Source organism: Primulina tabacum, chromosome 16 (assembly GCF_025594145.1).
Source record: "Primulina tabacum isolate GXHZ01 chromosome 16, ASM2559414v2, whole genome shotgun sequence".
Taxonomy (NCBI): Eukaryota; Viridiplantae; Streptophyta; class Magnoliopsida; order Lamiales; family Gesneriaceae; genus Primulina; species Primulina tabacum.
This window is the reverse complement of record NC_134565.1, coordinates 27,378,172-27,401,690: the sequence shown is the minus strand read 5'-3', so window position 1 is coordinate 27,401,690 and position 23,519 is coordinate 27,378,172. Positions and strand designations below refer to the sequence as shown.

Here is a 23,519-nt window from a genome sequence, read left to right as displayed (position 1 = left end):
ATTGTTTTCAATGAAATGTTTAAACAACGTCGGATGTCATCTACGGCCTGAGGCGTAGGTCTCGGGGCGTGACGTGTCTGATTTACTTTTACTGGCTACCTTGTTCACCATCCCTTTCTCTCCGTGTGTATGTGTATCGAAGGAGTTAATTGATGTTATCTACGACATTGATACTTATGCCGAACTGGAAACTGCATGATGTACTAATTACATTATAAATCCTGGAAATGTGAATATGAAGATAATGGCATGTGACCGAAATGTATGATTTTTGTATCTTTCTTGCTTTTAACTATCCTCCATGGTTTTGTGTCCACAAGTTTTATGCATTTCAAGGCAAAGAATATGGTGTGATTGTCTGTGTGTCCAAATACTATAATATTCGAAGATTCAACACAGCTGGGGTTTGATTAGCAAAGAAACCATAGAAGCCGAAGCAACTCGATGAATCAAAACTCTGTTGAATGGACCAATCTATAACATAAACGAACATGGGGTGTCTGTACAATGAATGAGATCATATATCCAATTAATTAATATGTAGGACCGAGCACTTACCGCTTTACCAAAAGCTATAGCTAGTGGTAATGGTGCAAATCAAATCTTTTAAACCGCAAACAGGGACAATTATTGCACTCAACAATCTCCCTCCCAATAATTATACTTCTTGCAATCAATGGGAATCGAACCCGTGACCTTAGCTCTGATACCAATTGTTGGGGCCGAGTGTTTACCGCTTTACCAAAAGCTATAGCTAATGGTAATGGTGCAACTCAAATCTTTTAAACTGCACAGCAGCTCAAGCACCACGGTTCGATCGCTCTACCAAAAAAGGACAATTATTACACTCAACATAGTACATATTTTTTGGCATTGGATTGGGATCGTATTGATTGTGTTGTTGGGGGACAGACCGTGCTGCACTGCACGTCTTGAATCAATTAATTACCACCAGATTTTGGCTGCGTCATTCACAAACAAATATTAAATATTCAAAATTTTATAGTTTAATTAGTTATAGAACATTTAGAATTTTTTATTTTATTATTTTATTTTACATTTATTGGTTTTTGGCCCCCCTCCAACCCTTTCTACTTGGGTGAACGATAGTTTCTAAAAGACAAAATAGAACGATTGATTAATATTTAAGAAAAATGTTATACGTAAAATGAGAATTACAAATTGTGTTACAAAATTCCTTTCAAATAACAAAAGACAAAAATTTGTGTGAGACGGTCTCACGGATCGTATTTTGTGAGACAGATCTCTTATTTGGACCATCCATAAAAAATATTACTTTTTATGCTAAGATTATTACTTTTTATTGTGAATATCGGTAGGATTGACCCGTCTCACATATAAAGATTCGTGAGACCATCTCACAAGAAACCTACTCATAACAAAAGTATCATTGCATTTTATTTGAAAAACTCTTTCAAAAAAACATTTAGGATAGTTTAAATTGTGTCCCTATGTTAGAGGTGTTCCGCCCGCGAAAACTGAATTTTTTTATAGTCCTTTTAAATACACTTTGTAACTTAACGTGTAACTCTCATCATATATATAGGATAATTCAATATTATATGATGGGACAATTCAAATATTGAGCGTTGCAAAAACTTTCATTTGCATAATCATAGTTGATATTTATTCTTTATTTTGTGATATCTACGTTCCACTTCACGTGTAATTATGTGTCGATATTATTCACAGATAGAGCGCAAATAACAAAAAATGGAGTGTAATTAACAACTTCCTTGCAAAATTTTGTATTTTCTTGACAATATTTCTAATTATACTTAAATCTATATTTGGTCTTGTATATTTGTGTGGTTTGAAGATATTGTTTACTAGTATACCGAGAACATGAATTGCATGTGTATATAATATAAATATTATATGGAAATGAATTTTATTTTTGTAAATTTGAATTTATTTATAGCATTTCCTTACATGTTATAAGATAATTATTAGAATAATGAGCTAGTGGCAAAATAATATGAGATGTTTTTGATTAAATAATTTACTTTTTTGCACATTAATTCTTAAATAAGAAAAATGTTAAGGACAAATTTGGACATTGATTAATATCATCAAATATAATTATCCTAAAGGTTTTACATATTATAGCATAGATAATCTCTTTTTTACAGAAGGATAGAAATCAGGAATAGGAAAAATAAAATAAGAAAAATACATAGCAAAAGAAGATGACATCCATAAATTTCAGCCGGGTTTAATGCAAAAAGCAGATGTATTAATTCCTTTCCGCTTTTCTTTTTACATTAATTCAATATTATTAAAGACGGTAACATGAGAAAGTTATGAAAATTAATTCGAGTGCTACCTAGCTTTAATATGGGACGGTCTTTGACCTTAAAAGTGTAATACTATTGCTGCAAATAAGCTTTAAATTGTATATTTATTTCAACCACTCGGGACCCTTTGTATAACTTTACCACTTTTACTTATATCCCATTAAAATTTATATAATTTAATAATTTTTATATATTATAATTTTGATATGTTGTATATACATCATGCACTTTTATATGAACACTACTGATTTAACACTCACATATTGGATATATACATATATATATGTGTGTGTTTTCACAATTTTTATGGAATGCGATAATGTCAGGTGCTTAAAAGCGCCAATTGATGTAAATGATATAATTTCTAAAAATTCAAACGGCCTAGGAACCAAATTTGGTCATAAGTTCTAATCTCCTAAGAAAATATTACGCTAAAAACGAAGAAAAAAAGTCTGGAAATTGAAGACATAAAACTCCCAACATAATTTTTATATCTACAATAATTTGTAAGAATTTAGAAAGCATAAAATTATATTAAAGTTTCTGATGGATCGGTTCGGGCACCTTTGAAGGTGCTTCAAACACAATATTCTCAATGAGCTGCAATAGCTCGTGTTCTAAGAATATAAACATTGATGAATTAGATCGAGTTTGGTTTTAACCAAGCGCAAAATACACGAAATAATCCTTCATTAATAAAGCTAATCATTTTAAAGCTTTTAACATGTGTAAACTGATTAACTGATATAAGGGGGATCATTTTTTGCATATATCAATTCAGTTATGGTAAGAACTGAACTGATAATAGCTCGAACTAATCAAATCAATTTGAAAACAAATGTTAAACATTTAAATATACAAGATATGTTTATGGATGTTTGGAGCTACGTCACCCCTTCTACCATCTCGGGTAGGTTCAACTAGAAGACTTTGATTTATACAATGCCTTGTACAAACCCACTCAGCTGAGGACTTACCCTGCTGCCTAACTGAACTCCTAGCCTAGACTGAAGGAAGCACCTTCCAGCCAAGACTTGTTTAATGTCTATGTGTCAAATACTACATATATAAGTTTTACGTCTTTGTGCAAGACTCACTCAGCTAGTCAATAATCTCAACTCTCTGTAAATGTGAGTGATGGTGTGTGTGTGTGTGTGAGAACGGAACTATGAATACAATACGAAGATGTTCTCACACACTGAGAATTTTTTTATACTCTGCAGTTGACATGCCTTTTTTATCTTTAGAACTTCACACACTTCTTGTTCTCTTCGTTGGTCTTCACTGATCTTCATCTTCTATTTATAGGTGCGAAGCTTGATCGTACAGTGAGACTCAATTATTGTATTCGTTGCATTTTGAATCTGTTCCTCGATATTTGTCTTGTACTTTCCGATAGCCATTCTGGAACGTTTCGGCTTTAAGCACTGCTGCAACGTCTATTATTGTCCTTTGATTTGACCAAAGCTTTTTATCAGTGCACACAACTAGATTCCATTGAATAAACTTTTGTTCTGCAAACTGATTGATTCCTAATTGATGTTCTGAACTGGTCAGTTGAACTAATCTTGAATTGGTTCGGTGAAATCAGTTGGCTCGTCAGCTAAACTGATTTAGCTGCTTCAGTTGAACTGGTCAGATGAACTATTCATTAGTTGAGCTCTTCATCAGCTGGTCGGTCTTCTGAAGGTCTTCTGCTAAATTGTCTATCAGCTGGACAATTAGTTGAACTGGTCTTTTGATATCTTAGTTGAACTATTTCAGTTTGGACGATCAGTTGGCGCTTTCAGTTTGCGTCTCGATAACTTCTGTTTTGGCTAGATAACTGATTAGTTCGAATCCTCATCAGTTCCAGTTTCTGCGCACTTAGATAAAATCATTAGAAACAAAATAACAAGTTTTGTTAGCATCAAAATCAAGATTGCGAACATGAAATGTTTCAACAGTTTCTGAAAACCATGGAAACTGGAATGAATATTGAGAAAAATATCTAGAATCTAAAATGAAAAAGTGAATTTGCTTGAACTAATTTTATAGAATTTTTCGAGAGAGTTTGCTAGAGTTGTGATGTTGAGTTGTGTTGTCCAATTTTCTTTCGTTTGTTTTTGTTTTTGTTCTCAGCTTGAGCGGTTTCTCCACATCACTCATCTCCATGATTTGTTTCATGATTTCTTCCACTTTCGCCACCAAACACGCCTTTATCGTACGATCTCCTCACAAACACGCTACTTACTGCCAAACCAATTCAGATTTAAGGAAATAATTGATGGGTTTTTATCTTTCAATCTATCTTATTGATTTGGGCCACTTAGAGTGTGATGTGTCATATTTTTATTTTATAGGGTACATAATCTATCATAGCCTCACACATGGCACAACAAGATCCATACTTAGATGTTGGATATTTGGGTATGTGAATATACATATAATTCAATCATGAAATGTATGCAAAAACTATTCCTATCTTTGTAGTCCTATGATAATTAGGCAATAAATAAGGTTGGCCCAAAATTCATCAATCACCCATCGCCTCCTTGATTTGTGGCGAGGTTGATATTTTCCCAATTCTTTTTATTATTATATTTTCAAATTACATAAATCACGGTTTTTTTAAGCTGAAGCAGCAGCATAGTGTTCCTCAAACTTAATAGAAAGAGTGCTCAATACCCAATATGAAGCCAGATTTGGCAGCAATGCTAAATATTATCTTCTTCTTGTTCTTTTTCCTCCAACAAAAATGGATTGTTGTTAATGGAGACATGTTCATCAGAAGCAAAGGGATTCAGTTCATGCTGAATGGAAGCCCTTTTTATGCCAATGGCTTCAATGCCTACTGGCTCATGTATATGGCTTCTGACCCTTCTCAGAGGCCAAAAGTATCCGCCACATTCCGCCAAGCCAGAAGCCATGGCCTCACTGTCGCAAGAACTTGGGCTTTCAGTGATGGTGGCTACCGGGCTTTACAGTATGCTCCTGGATCTTATAATGAGCAAATGTTTCAGGTCTCACGTTTTAAATATATATACATATATATATTTTGTTTCAAGATTCTAATACATTATGTGTGTGTAAAGGGGTTGGATTTTGTTATAGCTGAGGCTAGAAGATACGGAATTAAGCTGATATTAAGCTTGGCTAATAACTATGAAAGTTTTGGAGGAAAGAAACAGTATGTGAATTGGGCTAGAAATAAAGGGCAATATCTCAATTCTGATGATGATTTCTTCACAGACTTTCTTGTCAAGGGATTCTACAAGAATCATATCAGGGTAATCTTCACGCATTTGTTATACGTTGGAGTGAGAATCTTTTGACTTCTGAATTTTTTGTATTTTGGGTATGATTTTTTTACAGACCGTTCTTAATCGATACAACCATATTACCGGAGTCGTTTACAAAAATGATCCAACAATTATGGCTTGGGAACTAATGAATGAGCCCAGATGCACTTCAGATCCGTCAGGCAGAACCATTCAGGTTTCATGAAAAAAATTTCATTCTTTTTTCTGTTTAAAAGACCTAATATTTATTTGCTACATGCTTTATAGATAGACCCAATTCATTTGTTTTCTTCTCCACTTCTGTCAGATTCAACACACAATCTTTAGGCCTAGAACATGCAAATAAACTGCAAAAAGGGTTGGTCCGCCCCAACCATCTGAATTACATGATGATGGTTGGGAATAAATAAATGACAAGAACTGGTATTTCTTAGTCCACCTAATTTCTTGGTGAGCTGTGGTCCTAATTATGCATGTGTTGCTCTCTTTTTCCTTTGACAGACCTGGATAACGGAAATGGCCTTCTATGTGAAGTCCATTGATAGAATTCATTTACTTGAAGCTGGTATAGAAGGATTCTATGGACAATCAACTCCCCAGAGGACCCATCTCAATCCTCATTTTAACTCAGGAACCGACTTCATAGCAAACAATCGGATACCTGCCATAGATTTTGCTACCGTTCACTCCTATCCTGATCAATGGTAAGTGCATATGCTTACCTTGCAGATATTACGATCCTACATCGGTTCAATGATATAAGATGTGCCAAGATCTTGTAACTCTCAACATATTTTTTTGTTAAATGATTAGGCTATACAGCTCAAACGATCAAAGCCAACTGTATTTCTTGAGCAATTGGCTGGATGCACATATTCAAGATGCTGAGAATGTTCTTCACAAGCCACTACTCATCGCCGAGTTTGGAAAATCTTGGAAAGATCCCAGTTTCAGCCCATACCAGAGAGACATGGTGTTCAACACTGTGTATTCCAAGATTTATGCCTCCGCCAAGCGCGGTGGAGCTGCGTCTGGAGGCCTCTTCTGGCAGCTTTTAGCCCAAGGAATGGACTCTTTTCGAGACGGGTACGACATAATCCTGGAGGAGAACTCGTCTACAGCAAATTTGATAGCTGAACAAGCTCGCAGACTGTACGAAATCAGAAAAATAGTTTACAGGGCTCGATGATTTTGTGGAAACAGAGGGAAATCCATTGGAAATTGATGCTATATCTAAATACAATATCTATATATATCCCAACGAGTACGAGTGTTGTGTTTTACTCTTAGAGATGGATCGAAAATGGTCATCCAGGGGAGTCTATAGAGTTGATGGCTGTCTCAATATGCGAATTCGATCGGTTGACGGTTGATGAATACATAGATCTCTACTTGTACTGATGTAAACTTCCATGAATGTGGATAATAGCGAAGGATAAAAAACTATATCATATTTTGAGCGGCTCATATTAATTAGCTTTGTTGTGTCAGACTGACGTCAAATTAAATTTCTTCTACAATTTTACTCTTCGTTATACTAGCTAATCAATTTTTTGTTTTTGTTAGTTAATTAGTAATTTATGTATATCTATCTATCTTTTTCGTTTTTTCTCTAATTTATCTCGAATTTATTTAAAAGTTCAAACTATTTCAACAAATCTTAGTGCATAAATATCATAGCCTAATAAAATAATAAATATTTGTTACATAAAATTATCAAACACAAAAAAAATTTTAATATGACACGCATCTGTGCTACGGAACACTAGTATATGATTAAATAATTCATGTTGTATTTGATGAAAATCGAACTGATTGATTATCAAACTAACCTAGCTGATCAGAGCAATTAGATAAGAGATATTGATTTGACATATGACAACAAAGATAATTCAATGCGAATAAGAGGATCTATCAATCACCGGCACCAAAGATTTTAGATCAGTCAGCTAGGGAAAAAAACAAGAGAACTATTGATGAGAATCAGACTGATCTGAACTAAGCTGACATGGACCAGAATGATGATATCCAAGCTGATGAGAATAAAATTATCAAGAACCAAGTTGATGGGAACCGGACCGAGGAAAACCAAACTGATCTTATTCCAAAAAATGCCTATAGCAATCCACTTGAACCAAATTACCAATGAAGTAAAACTCATCCACCCTCGGTAGTGATTGGTAACCATTCAACACATCTAAAAACTAGACAACGAATGATTAATGAATTCTTGCATGCTGTTTTTATTTCACAATTGGAGCCTAAGAAGATAGATGAAGCACTTTTAGACAATAGCTGGATAGAAGCTATGCATGAAGAACTTAATCAGTTTGATAAAACAAAGTATGGTATTTAGTTCCTAGGAATACTCGTCAGTTAGTCATAAGAACTCGATGGGTTTATAAAAATAAAATTTAATGAAAATGGAATTGTGATTAGGAATAAAGTAAGATTAGTCGCACAAAAATTTAGGCAAGAAGATGACATAGATTTTGGTGAAACTTTTGCACCAGTAGCTATGCTAGATGAAATTAGAATATTCCTTGCTTACGCTTCTTACAAAAACTTAAAAAATTAATAGAAGTAAAGAGTGCTTTTATGAATGACCTACTGCAAGGAAAAATATATGTGGAACAACCACCACATTCTATCAATCATACCTCATCTGATTATGTGTTTAGATTAAATAAAGACTTGTATGAATTAAAACAAGCACTACAAGCCTGGTATGACACCTTATCACAGTTTTTGATTGATTATGATTTCACAACCGGTTCTGTAGAAAAAAAATCTCTTTATTTTTTTTAAGAATGATCATACTTTATTATTACAAATTTATGTTGACAATATTATATTTAACTGGACTAACCCAAAACTTTGTGATAAGTTTGTCAAGTCGATGCAAGAAAAATTTGAGATGAGCATGAATGTCGAATTGACATTCTTTCTTGGTTTTCATGTCAAATACTTAGACGCATGGATTTTTATAAATCAATCCAAATACACTAAAGAGCTACTGAAACGATAGAATGGAGACATGCTCTGCTGCAACAATCCGTACGAGTTCATCGGTTAAGCTCGGTAAAGACGTACTCGATCAGAGCTAGAACCCATCAAATCTTTGTTAGTTTCACTAAGTTGTTACCTAATCACAAAACCCTAATTTACCCAAACTTGTTCACTCATGTGAAAATGATAGAAATTTCACTTGTGCTAAAATATCATTGTTTTCTCGTAATTTTATTTACCAAAAGAAATCAAAATTTTAACATTGTTTTGAAAAATCATAAAGTAGAACTGAACACTTGCATGAAAACTTGGAGCTGAAGCTAATAGCCTAATACCCAATAAAATTACATTAAAACTCTTAAAATCTCAAAAAATATTGAAGATATAAAATTTTAATCTACCTCCCAACGTAATTATTAATCATATATTCTTTATTAGGCTAGATCTTATATTCAGTTTCTATATTGGAATATCAAAAATCGATTTCATAAATTTATCCCAATTTATCATATATTAGTCTTCCCAAAAATATTTTATTATTCCCCAAACAAATTTTTATCTTAAGTTAACTTATGCTTGACAGTTACACTTCCAAATGTAAAAGCTGTAAGTCTTAGTTCTGAAGTGATACCAATCATAGAGATAAGTTCAAGAAGTAAATCCAAAATTAATCAAGAAATTTCTCTAATACAAAGTACCTTTGAAAACTTATTTTTATCTATCTTAAACAAAAATTAATTTTCATTAAATAATCAATACAAACCATATAATATCTCATAATAAATAGGTCATTACATGAAACATCTCAATCTTATAATTGCACCATTTTAAGTTACACATATAAAATATTTTAGTCAATCTATATAGTAATAATGCATGTCCAATTGATCCAAAATATAGAGTAAAATTTTTTCCAATAGCAAGAATATTATTAACCATATGTCCCATGTTCTCTCCATCATAAATCCATAAGGTTGAAAGAAGACCACAATTGAGAATTCAATATTTCTTACCTATTTGAAATAATAATTCCCCAACTCTGGGACGAAATTTCTCATCCAAACATCCTCCTTTGCTGCAGTCGATTCAGTTATGTATTCGGCTTTAGTGGTTGAATATGTTGTGGTGTCTACTCAATGGCCCAGTTTTGTTTCAATACAACTAAATCAACTTAAGTTTAAATTTCATATTACCTACTCAATACACAATATATTACTAGAAGTACGAAAATATTACTAACATGTGTCCACATTCTCAATAAAAGATATACCACCTATTAGGATTATATCATATCATAACTTTTAAAAATCCGTAAAAATAACATTAAACATTTAATTTTTTAACTTAACATACAGTAAATTTTTAAATAAAAATGCAGAAATTTAATTTTTTTAAGCATAGCATGAAGGCCGAAACGTGCAATTTAATTACTTAAAAATTTTGCCAAAAAAATAAACACAAATTTTTCCCTTCATAAAGATAAAAAAACTCCTCAATTGCCATCATTCTAATAAATAAAAATCATAAAAATTAACATTTGAAATCTAAAAAAATTCAAATAAAAATCTCATTTTTAATAGAATAAACTCAGCAAATAAAATTCATGAACTTCAATTATTTTTGCGAAAACATAAATGCTCAGATAAGTGTTATCCTCCTCGAATCAACCATCCTCGCCGGCGAACACCATCTCATTTTTTCTTACTCACTTATATCGTTGAGATCTAGTGAGTTTAAGGACCCATCAATTCATCGTGAAATAACAAATAATACTATATAGTAAAATGATGACATGTATCAACCTTTTTTTCTCAAAAACTTTTGAATGTAAAAACACGACTTTCACATCGGAAACTTTGAAAAACCACTTAAAATATCATGGATCCAAGTTAGGACCTGAAGGATGACATCAAAATCCCATAATCAATAAGTTGGTAGATGCACCTCGACCCGAAAATCAACATCCAAAGTCCGTAATCAGCCAATTTGACATAAGACCAGAGCAGTAATAACTTGTCATAGATCATTAAAATTATTTAAATTTTTCATCATCCACGTGTTTGCATAGATTTCTCCAAAAATTTTATTTTTTAAAAAACATCACACCCCTTCACGACACGCACACGCACCCTCGTAACCCCTACAAAACTTCTCCCCCAAATAATTTCCTCATTCTTCATCTTTTTTCTTTAAAAGAAAGCTCCACATAGATGCCCAATCATGAAGGATATGCCACATAAAACTCATGCACACAACAATCATCTGTTGATGTACCGTTTTCTAATACCCAAAACGCAACAAAATTTTAAAAAAATTTAGTTTTGACATTAAAAATTTTCGTTGGGCGTCATGTGAAATAAATCATTCATAGGATGTTCAATTTTGATTTACCTTTGCATATATATTGCTAGCTACAACGATTCTGGGTTTTAAGCAGATATAATATTTCTTGTAAATCCCTATAGATCGCATTAAAGATCTAAACGAAATTTGCATCGAGATTGGATCGTCAAAATTCCAGAAATCCGGTGCTGTTGCGGCAAAGTCGGGGCGGAGACGCTGTGGAAGGGATTACATATTTATAAAAATACAATATCACAATCTTCGTAGCATTCTAATCATATCATGATTCTTTATTTTCATTATTTAAGGTATATCTGTACTCTTTTAGAAAATTTCATGAGAATATTGTAATAGTCACCACTATTAATACCATTATTTAATTACTAGATTTTAAATTTACTAAATAAATCCTTGTTTACAACCCCGATCGACGATCAGACAGCGCCTTGTACCGAGGGTACAAATTTTGTTCATATAATAAAAATTTAAAATTCGAAGGACAAGATTTTCCACTGATCTATTTTTGACAACTATCAGTTTTGTGAACTCCTTTATTTAAATAGACAGCTTCACTCTCCTCACTTAATTAGCAATTAAGCTCCACAACTTCCAATAATAGAATCCACTTATAAAATCCTTTATTAGAAATATTTTTTTATCTCTATCAAATTACAGTAGCCGAAATTCAACTCGTTGAATTTGACTATCTCGATGGGAACACAAAATCCGATACTTGTGTGACCATCATATGTTCAAGAATACAACTAGCTATAGATTCATAACTTCGTGTGATTCAGAATAAATGATTCACAATAATATTTATTCTTATTCATGCTCAACCTAATTAACCTTATTCTTTTCATCAACCCCTTGATCAAGAATGTCATAACTCAATCCTGACTGCACCCATCATATCATGATAAGAGCTTCTAATAGCATCGCCATATGATCCTCTAGTTATCAATGATAGTATCTGCAAGAACCTTAACTTATTGTTATCGTACATTATGGTCTCTTCAACTCATATATCTCGATCGAATCTGCAACCATTTGTATATCTAGGGTTGCAAATAACAGTCTCTGTCCATAGAAAGACATACTTTAGGAAAATGTGTTTTCCTAATTGCACATATGTTGTCACTATTAACTCATTAGATCACAGATGATATCTTCACCCGTAGGCAAGTGGTGAATCCTTGACTAAATTCTTTGGCACCTACATATTTCGAGACTAGACCCAACCTCTCCATCTGATGATCCTCAATTGAGTCGGTAAGCGGACCAAAGCTCATGCTAGTACATAGAGTCTCCAAGTTAATTGTCTCCGGTCAAAATATTAATAGTGTACAACTATAACCGCATACTTTTCCACTCGAACAATATCGGTGCTCCTTATGGTGATGCACTTAGTCTGATAAAACCGTTATCTAGTAGTTATTCCAATTTCTCTATCCTATCCTTCATTTCCATCGGTGCTAATCTATACGAAGCCTTTGAAATTGGTATGGCACGGGACTAGCTCAATCCCAAAATCCACTTCTTTAATTGGGGTAAACCTAGCTATATCCTTTGGGAATACCTCAGTAATCACAAACTACTTTTACGTCATCTAATTTCGACCGAGGAACTTATGGCTCCACATAAATGCTCTCTATAAAGCCCACACACCCTTTACTCGTCATACCTGAGCCTTGCAAGTAGAAATAACACAAGGCAGGTCCGCCTCCGCACAACATGGAAAACGAATGTCTCTTCATCTATTATATCGAGTCCATCATGCATTGGCCAATGAGAAAAATTTCCCGCACATAGGGCATGAAACCATGTCATCAAATTTAGGGGCGGTGCCATCTACTTGTTTCGGCCATTGAGGACGTTGTTGTGCATGTGATGGTTGTGGTTTAACTTGATAGCTCGCCCTCCAGGTTTGTCTATCCTTCTCCATCCCACGTCTGTATCTCTGGGACATCAACGCCTGATCGACTACTTCTCAAAAGTGGTGACTTTGTTCAATCTAACATAATGCTGAATACTCGCATTCAAACCCTCCATAAAATGTTTTGATTCTTCTTGCTATTATCCCGTGATCAAAGGAATAAAGTAACGCCCTCTTTAAAACTTCTTTAGATACTCCGCCACCAACATGCTCCCTTGTAGAATCTTCAAAAACTCCCCAGGCAACCGATTTTTGTTATCAGTGGTAAAGTATTTTCCACATAACACTTCTTTGAAACCGTTCCAAGTCAACATCGTAAGGTATAGAGTAAAACATGCACCATCCCACCAAATGCGTGCTTCATCACTGAACATAAAAATCATGCATCTCACTTTGTCTATGTTTTTCAACTCCAAAAACTCAAAGATAGTCTCCAAATGATCATATCCAACTCTCAGCAACAACAGGGTCAGTAGTACGAGTGAACTCCTTGGGTCCCAACTCTCTTAACTGTCTAAAATCGGATTTGCACCTCTCGCAGGACGGCTAGGTGCACCATTATACGCATGAGCCCTCAAAAGGTGATTGACATGTTCCCCTCGCACACGACTTTGTTCCCATAGGACTTCTGCCAGTGTTGCCAAAATATGGTAGTTCTGATTGGCTTCATTGTTGTTGTTTATACAGGTATAGCCAGCATCCTATACATCTAACACCATCCACATCACCATATCACGTTTTCTTATCAATCGTATATGATCATAAGAATAAATAAACACATAACTTTACTTTAAAACAATAAGCTTACATACATGGAGACAGAAGCGTTCAAGTCCTCGAGGAGATTGCATACATGTATTTTCCTTCAGAACCGACCTCTCTCATACCGACTGTGACGTGTATGCTCATTAACACTACACAACCATGCATATAAATAAATTCATTCAAAAACGAATCCAAAAAAATTGCATAAAAATATCCATATAAAATGCCAAAAATTTGAATGCCATTGTTCCCACTCGAAAACACCAAAAGCTTCCTAAACGCATGCATAAAATCGAAATAAAAATATACAATCCTAAAAGTAACATATTGTGACATGAATCAAATAAATGTGCATATCATAAATAGAATGCAAAAAATTCATGGACATGTTGTGGAAAGGATCTCGGACAATTGTGTCATGCAATCCACTCGCCTTCTCCCCCGACCATCGTATAAATCATTAACTTCATTTTTCGTATTTGAGCCAGCCAAGCATAGTTATTCTAAAGACTCAACAAACATTTTCATTTACTAACAAATACATAATAAAAACTTATAACATGCTTAGGACGTAATCATGAAATAAAAATACAAAACTTTCTTTACTTTTACACGATGAAATATGATGCAAATGTGGTAACCATCATTAGAGCACATGCTTAAAGTTTAATAATAATATAGATAGTTGTGCAACCTAAGTATATCATTTAGTACATCTTTGCACTAGCCGAAGTCAATGCACCATCCATTCTTGTTGGAAAGTCCCTCCTCATGGCTCATCCCGTGGCATCAATCTCTACAATCACAAAAAGTACACTTATAATGACATCATAAAATAACATTTTCATGCTCATTAATCTCATTCTAATAAAAATGATCGGTAAATCGTTCCATACACTCCCGATGACCCACGCATGCACCCACACCCACGTGCCCCTATTCATGTGTGACTTTAACTTGTGCTGCCCAACCAACGTCCGGAGGCACACATGCTTGCCTCTGTGCATGGGTGACCTAGAACACACACTACCCAACCCACGCTCAGAGGCACATGTGTGTCGGTTGTGAAGAATTTTTCCATCCCAAACACTGCACAATCCTACACATATGCAAATGTCACCAATCCAACACATGCATGCAAAACATGATACCACCCATGCAATAGGCCCCTAATTGATAGGAATTGAGAGCAAGAATAAAAACAGAGACGTTTTATTTTCACTTGTTTTATAATTAAAAATTCAAAATGAAATGAAGTGTCTGTATATAGGCTTACAAAAAAAACTGACTCTCTAAGAGATCTCAACCAACAAAGAGATTATTAATGCACTACGCCGACCATCTAGAAACAAATAAAACTGATAAATGACTTGGTCAAGTTTGAATTACTTCTCAACACCCTCCCTTAATTCAAACCTGCAGACACCAAGCTGAGATCTTAGATAAACATGTTTTTCTATAGGAAGAGACTTTGTGAAGATGTCTGCAACTTGCTCCTCTGTATTGCAGTAAGATAAATCAATTTGCCCTTCAACTACAAGTTCTCTGATGAAGTGAACACGAATACTGATATGCTTGGTCCTGATATGAAAAGCAGGACTTTTAGTCATAAAAATCGATGCTTTACTATCACAAAATATCTGAGTTGCTTCTTTTTGTTCCTAACCAAGTTCTTCATGAATTCTCCGCATCCATACTGCCTGACATGCTGCTGAAGTTGCAGCTACATATTCACATTCCGAAGATGACAAAGCTATTGTTGCTTGCTTTTTGAGCTCCAAGAGATGGAACCTGAACCAAGATTGAATGTATAACTTGTTGTACTCTTTCGATCATCCAAGAACCCGGCCCAATCGCTATCAGTAAAAGCCAATTAATTTAAATTTAGCAACTTGATTGTACCATAGACCAAAATCAATTGTTCCAGCAATGTAACTCAATACTCTTTTGGCTGCTCCAAGATGATGCTTTGACGGAGAATGCATAAATCTTGAAATTACCCCCACCAAATAAGCAATATCTGGTCTGATGTGAGTTAAATATATCAAACCCCCCACTAAGCTCCTGAAATATGTTCCATCAACTGGTTCAGTTTCGTCGTTAAGTTGCAATTGCTCATTCGAATTCATTAATGTGGCTGCAACTTTAAAATTGAGCATATTAAACCTTTTGAGAAGATCAGCAGCATATTTCTTCTGATGGACAAAAATCTCATCATCAGCTTGATTCACTTCCAAACCAAGATAATAGCTCTATTTACCTAAATCTATCATCTCAAATTTGTTCTTCATACAAACTTTGAATTCTTTAATAAAACAGGAAGAACCCACGTGGATAATATCATCTACATATAAGCAAAAAAGGATAAAATTGTTACCAGCTTTCTTCAAATAAAGTGTGGGTTCATTTTTGCTTCTCTTAAAGTCAATTTCTTGAAAGTAAGAATCGATCTTGTTGTACCAGGCACGCGGGGCTTGCTTTAAGCCATAGAGAGCCTTTTTCAACCTGTACACCTTTCTCTATTCACCATGAACAACAAAGCCTTCAGGTTGAGTTATATAAACTTCTTCTTCCAACTCACCATTTAAAAAGGCAGACTTAACATCAAATTTATAAACAATCAATCTTAATTGAGCAGCTAAGGCTAGAAGAGTTCTTAGTGTTTCAAAGATGGCTACGAGAGAGAAAGTATCTTCATAATAGATACCATGTTGCTGTGAGTATCCCTTGACCATGAGCTTGTCTTATTTTTGAATTTCTCCATCAGAATTATATTTAGTTCTGAATAACCACTTTACTCCAATGAAATTTTTTCCTTCTGGCAACTCCATCGATTCCCAGGTTGCATTTTTGTTAATTGCCTCCAATTTTTCTTTCGTTGTTATCCACCATTCTTCTTTGCCTACAACTTCTCCAAAGTTTGTAGGATCGGCTACAGATAAAGCTTGTGTAGTCTCATAAATATCTGCTAATGATCTGAATTTTCTCAGTGAAGTTTCATATTCGTAAGAGTTATTTCCACTTGAGTTAGTGGATATAGAGTTTGTTGAGGCTAATCGTAAAGAACCATTTGATGAGTTATTGTTGTTGGATTTAGAGGATATGGAAGTTGTTGAGGTTGAGCTGACGAGTTCAGGTGTGTTCTATAGAACTTCATATTCATTCGATATCCATCTTGAATTTTCATCAAAAACAACATTCCTGCTAATAATCACTTTGCCATTTTTTGGATTATATAGCATATATTCTTTAGATTGATCACAATAACCAACAAAAATACATTTTGCTGATTTATCATCAAACTTACTACGATTGTGTGAATCAATTAAAACATATGCGATACAACCAAAGATATGTAAGTGGCTTACCAAAGGCCTTCTTTCTTTCCACGCTTGATAAAGAATCTGATTCAGGACAGCTTTTGTTGGAGATAAATTTAGAAGATAAATTGATGTGGCTACTGCTTCTGCCCAAAATATATTAGGAATACTTTTGGCTGTCAACATGCTTCTTGCCATCTCTACTACTGTGCGGTTCTTGCATTTTGCCACATCGTTTTTTTGTGGTGTATAAAGCTCCGTCAATTCCCTGTGAATGTCATTTTCTTCACAGAATAAAGAAAATTCTTTAGATAAAAACTCACCACCTCTATCAGTTCGAAGCACCTTAATCGGTGTGCCCCTTTGCTTCTCAACATAGGCCTTAAACTTCTTGAAATCTGAGAATGTTTCTGACTTGAGTTCTTGAAATATACCCAACTCATGCGACTGTAATCATCGGTAAAGAGTAGGAAATATTTGCTCCCGCTAAATGTTGCAGTTTCCATTTGACCACATAAGTCAGCATGCACTAACTCAAGAGTTTTAGATGCTCTCCAAGACCTGCCTACAGAAAAAGGACGCTTGCTCTGCTTTCCATAGACACAACCTTCACATAACTCAAGTGAATCAATTTGAGGGAGCCCACTCACCATTTCTTTTTCATTTAACAATTTCAGACCCTTAACATTTAAATGTTCATACCATAAGTGACATAGTGTGGATTCATCCTTTTCTTTCACAGCAAGAGCATGACTCTCTACACTAGAAAGTTCAAGAGGAAATAATTTGTTTCTAGTCATAGAAACATTAGCTACAACGTTACCAGAAGTTTTTTCTCTAATCACACAAGAATTATCATCAAACAAAAGAGAAAAACCATTTCCCATTAACTGCCCAACACTCAATAGATTATGTGACAAGGATGGAATGAAATAAACATCATAGAGAAACTTGACATTACCGTGATCATTCTTTATTGCCACAGTACTCTTACCTTCAACTTGCATCAGCTTATTGTCACCGATTCTTACCTTCAACTTGTAAGAATCATCAAGTTCCTTGAATAAAGACTTTTCATTAGTCATGTGATTAGAGCATCCACTGTCCAGACACCAAATATCGCTCATGATGTTTGGATCATCATGATAGGCCATAAGCAACTTAGCCTCCTCTTCTTCCTCTTCTTGAACAGCACAATTTGCTGGTATATATGTCTTTTTCTCTTTTCCAATAATTAGCTTGTACATGTCCATATTGTTGGAAATAATAGCATTGGATATTGCTTTAGTTGTTTTCGCGTCCTCTGCCTCTTCCACGATAGCCTTCTCTGCCACGTCCTCTGCCGGACATTTCTCCCTTCACATGAAAGGCTTTTTCTTCATCTGGTTCATATTTCTTCAGTCTTACTTCATGGGATTGTAGAGATCCCATTAGCTCATCAAATGAGTAAGTTGTCAAGTCTTTAGACTCCTCTATAGAAGCTCTATATAATCAAACTTTTAATTCAAACTCCTCAGTACCTTTGCAATTAGTCTTTGATTTCCTCTCCATAGGACCTCATTTGATGACAACAGCAACCACCCTTGTAAAGAAGTCTTGTATTGATTCTCCAGTTTTCATTTGTAAGGTTTCAAAATCACGACGAAAAAATTGGAGTTTTACCGTGATTACTTTTGAGGAGTCCTGGAAGGATGTCTGCAATGTTTTCCAGGCTTCTTTGGCAGTGTTTGCTGTTGAAATCTTAGTAAAGATAGACTCATGAATAGCCTGCTGAATAAAAAACAAGGGTTTTGCATCCCTCTTCTTGTTCTCCTTTACCTTCGCTTCCTCATCCTCCTCAGAATAGCCATTTTCAACCAAATCCCATAAGTCTTGAGATTTAAACAAGGTTTTCAGTTTTATACTCCAGAAGTCACAGCACTCACCTTTGAAAATTGGAATTGCTGGTTGAGAAACGTTCACAACATTTTTGTTTTCATAAGCACGCCCAGTTACAATCGAACCTGGCTCTGATACCACTTTGATAGGAATTGAGAGTAAGAATAAAAGCATATACATTTTATCTGCACTTGTTTTATAAATAAAAAGTCAAAAGGAAATGAAGTGCCTTTATATAGGCTTACAAAAAAAAAAAAAAACTTACTCCCTAAGAAATCTCAACTAACAAGGAGATTATTATGGCACTACGCCGACCATTTAGAAACAAATAAAACTGATAAATGACTTGGTCAAGTTTGAACTACTTCTCAACACTAATAATCATCAAAACTACATTTTGCAAATCATACTCATGCTTTTGTCTCCCAAAACACATCAAAACAATCATTCCAACCGATAATTATGTTTTTCTTTCTCAAAACCTTACACGCAAACTCGTACTTCTAACTCGTCGGGAATGACTTACCCTAGGGGATAGGAACGTACTGAACTCAACTCGCTTTTCTAGATTCATCGCATCACATACATACATAATCATACATCGTTTTTTGAAGAAATATTGTGATATCTTGCTAGAAAACATCATATAATTAGTATCCATACATCATAATCAAAATCTTTAATATCACTGGGATAACACATTCAAAATTAAAAAAATACTTACCTTGTTCTAAGCGGTATGCAATAATTTGGATTCTAGCAACACGATTGTAGTCTTTACTTGATTGAGCGACGTCAAAAACTCTTGGAAATACGTGAGGGAATTTTCGTGAGGCTTGGGAAGGAGGGGAAGTGGCTGTGACGTGAGAAACAGAGAGTGGGAGTTTAATTTCAAGACATGGTATTTTATTTTTTAACTTCGATTAACTATTTAATTAAGAAAATGATTTTCTCATGTATATTTCAAATACATATAAGGAGATCATTTTGTTAATTAAATAGTTTATCGATATTCTTTTACAAATTTTATCCTCCTTGGAAGATCCTCTCTATGACAAGATAATCGTATGATGTGAGAACTTGAAATTCCAACAGTAGCAGCAGCTGGCAAATTTCAGCAGAAGCTAACATTTCCAACAGCAACTCATATTTCAGAAGATGGTATTTTCCAGCAGACAGAATCCAGCAGCTAAAATCCAGCAGACAGAATCCAGCAGGAGAAGAGTTCAGTAGCGAGGTTCCAGCAGATATCTACTAATTCTGCTCAAGACTTGTAACCGAAGCATTTAACATGGAATAAAGGCTGTTAATGGCAGATTATGGTCAGTAATTGGAAGGCTAACAGTCATATTTTAGCTTATAAATAGCACTATCAATCTCTGAAATTATTGTTACCAAAATATTGAGTTATCACTTAAAATTAGAGCTAAGAGAGTGCATTTTTCGAAGCTGTAAAATCCAGTAGCGAGGCAAGCAGATTTCCAGACTTCAACCGAAATTCTTTAAGAAAAATACGGTAAGTGGGCTTAAGTATAAGTATTTTGAATCAAGTTTGATGATTTATGTTTTAAAGCAAAGTTTCTGTATGATCTATTTTTGATATCTGAATTTTAAAGCACTGAAACCTAGTGAACTAATGGTAGGAATATATATTCTGAACATTACTGATTACTGATTACTGGCCTCACCCCTTAGAGGAGAGAACATATAGGGGACTGATATCAGTTTAGCCATGAAATTCACGAACGTGCTTACTTGTTAAACTTCTGATTTCTGAATACAGATTACTGATTTCTGTTATGAAAATAAGAATTTCGGTATACTATTCGTATTACTGTTTCTGTATAAAAATGATTTCGAAAACTGGGAGTTATTCCCGCTCCCGCTTACTGAGTGACAACCATATCACTCACCCACCTAATCCATCTCAGATAAGAGCGAGGAAGAAATGTTAGAAGAAGAAGAACATCATCAGTTTTGGGGCTGGTGAAGAAAAATGTTATTTTTCTCAGTTCTGATTTATGTAATTAGATTCCGCCGCATCTGTTAAGACAATATTATGTTTTGTTTTACATTTCCGCTGTAAAACATTTGAGTTGTATCAGACATTGAGATAGTCAGTATTTATGAATAAAAAAGACTGGTTTCTGAAATTTTTTACTTCTGAGGCTTGTTGCTTTCGAATGTAAATTTGAGAGCAACGTCGGTGTCAACCAACCCCCGTCCCGGGGCGTGACATTGAAGTGGTATCAGAGCAAAATCGGGTTTGATAATCTGGGGAGGAGGAACTAGAAATAATAAGTTCTAATAGACTTCTGAAAATAAGTTCTGAAAACTACTGTAATAGACTACTGAAAATTAACTACTGTAATAGACTATTGAAAATATAGACTAACTACGTACAGTTGGAAAAAATCAGCAAGGGAAACAGATCAGAGTACAGTAGAGCTCTGAGTGTTTCAGCAGCATGTCCGAAATGAGTAGAAAAAAAAAATTCAGTAGACCCAAAACCAGTAGCCCGAAACCAGAACCAGTAGATCTGAATGCAAAAGACTGGGTCAGTAGACTCGGAATGCAGCAGACTGGTTCTAACAGTGCTGGAAAGCAGCAGATAGTGCTGGAAAAGCAGCAGCCTGATTGCAGTAGCATCAGAGTTGCAGTAGATAGGGAATTCCAGCAGACGCATGCAGTAGACCTTGCAAATGGCATGGAAGTTGAGGTGTTTTCCGCGCAAACTTCAAACAGCCATAACTTTTGATCCAGGAAGAATTTTTACTATTAAGAGTATGCGTTGGAAAGCTCTCGAAGAGAAGAACCTAACTTAAAATCACTTAATCGTTGTAGCACCGCCGACGAACCCCAAAATCCTTCGTTAAAATAGTGATATCATCATTTCCGTAAAATTTTCCAACTTTTCAAAACTTTGAGGAATTTTCATTTCCAAACAGCTTAGCATTTTTACACCAAACTTGGTAGCATTCATGTTCTTGATGTGAAGGATTTTTAGTAAATTTTTCACGGAATTCTGAGACCAAAAATTTTTGAGCTATTTCTTCTATTAAATGCATAGACAGTACTGATTTTGTTCATTCCAGTATTCGTCTATAACTTGACTTGTGTTTTTGAGATCATTTCTGAACATTCTCTTCCATGTTTTGGATGTAGGATATGGCTGACCAGAGTAGCTACATTAAAAGCTTAGAGAGGAAGCTAGAGAAACTCAAGGAGCATAACTACTGCCTAGAGCTGGACAAAGACGAGTTAGAGCGTCGAGCAGAACACTTGAGGTGTGATGTTCAACGATATGCTCACTATCTGCATGAAGCAGAAAAGAGGAATAGGAAGACTCAAGAAGAGTTTGAGACCTCTCAAGAGACTGTTGCCGAGTTCATCGAGTTACGTGAGACCTTGGTTGAGAAGATCCAAGTGCTTAAGGATCAAAATCACCAACTCGTACACCAGCATAATCAGTATAGTGAACATACCGATGCTCAGATTCAAGAGCTGCAGGACACTGTTGAAGTTCTTAGCGACCAGAATGCAGTTCTGCATGGTCATATTGAACATCTAGAAGCAGTAATAGCCAACCATGAAGACGAACCTGAGGAGGATCCCGAAGAAGATGAAGAAATCGAAGAGGACCCTATGGATTTGGGATTATGAGAAGTGATAGATTAGACTAGCATTAATAGTTCTTTGTAATATCACTTGTTCCAATTGCATTTCTGTTTTCAATTTCGATGTTTCGTTGTAATTGCACTTTATTGAGAAATCAATAAAAAAAAATTTATTTCTATCCATTGGTTTCATAATTAAATTTTGAGCAATTACTCAATCATTTTGCTTCCGTTGTTTAGTCTCTATCCTGCCATCAACCTTAGAACTTTCATAATTGTAGGAAATGGACGGACGACCAGTTAGAAACAATCGCAATCCTCGCTACTGGCAACCGCAACAACAACCGCAATGACGAGAATGCACAGCAACAACCACCACAACCACCACCAGCAGTTGGCCTTAGTCAGGTGGACTTGATGGCTATAGCCACGATTGTGGCAACCACGCTACAAGGGTTAGTGAACCCTAATGCTAATCAGCCACCACCACCACCTCCAGCTCAGAATGGGACTAAGCAACACTATGAGGCTCTCCGAAGAGCAAGAGTCCCTAATTTCGACGGAAGCTCCGATCCTGAGGTCGGACAGAATTGGATGAAAGAGGTGGAGAACCATCTTCGACTACTTGAGGTTCCATAAGGGGTCAAGGTAGATGTGATTACATCTTTTCTTGTGGATAAAGCAGCCAAATGGTGGGAAGGAGTCTCACCAGCTATGGTAAGGGCGGGACCTATCACTTGGCAAAGGTTCCGAGAGGCTTTTCTGAAGCAGTACTTCCCGACAGCAGTTCGAGTGCAGAAGCTGTCAGAATCTGAAAGTTTGGTTAAAGAACCAAACATGTCAGTGGTGGAATATTCATCCAAGTTCCACTCATTGGGAATTTACTCCCCAACCATCATGGGAGACGAGGCCTTGAAGATGCATCGCTTCAAGAAGGGATTGAACAGCCGTATTCAATCTGCCCTTGCCGTTATCGAGCCCAATAGTTTTGATGATTTGATGGGAGCCGCCATCAGGGCTGAGAATGACATTAAGAGGCGTGAAGGTGAGAA

The 23,519-nt window shown here is 35.3% G+C and overlaps 1 protein-coding gene across 1 annotated transcript; it reads left to right on the top strand.

Annotated features, from left to right (window-relative positions):
- The first annotated feature begins 4,840 nt into the window (after window positions 1-4,840).
- On the top strand, window positions 4,841-7,075 carry LOC142529760 (mannan endo-1,4-beta-mannosidase 7). The gene is made up of 5 exons (XM_075635386.1): window positions 4,841-5,320; window positions 5,393-5,587; window positions 5,673-5,795; window positions 6,101-6,303; window positions 6,413-7,075. Exons 1-5 carry the CDS (start codon window positions 4,991-4,993, stop codon window positions 6,786-6,788), a joined length of 1,227 nt encoding a protein of 408 aa, XP_075491501.1. The 5' UTR covers window positions 4,841-4,990; the 3' UTR covers window positions 6,789-7,075.
- Window positions 7,076-23,519: the final 16,444 nt, after the last annotated feature.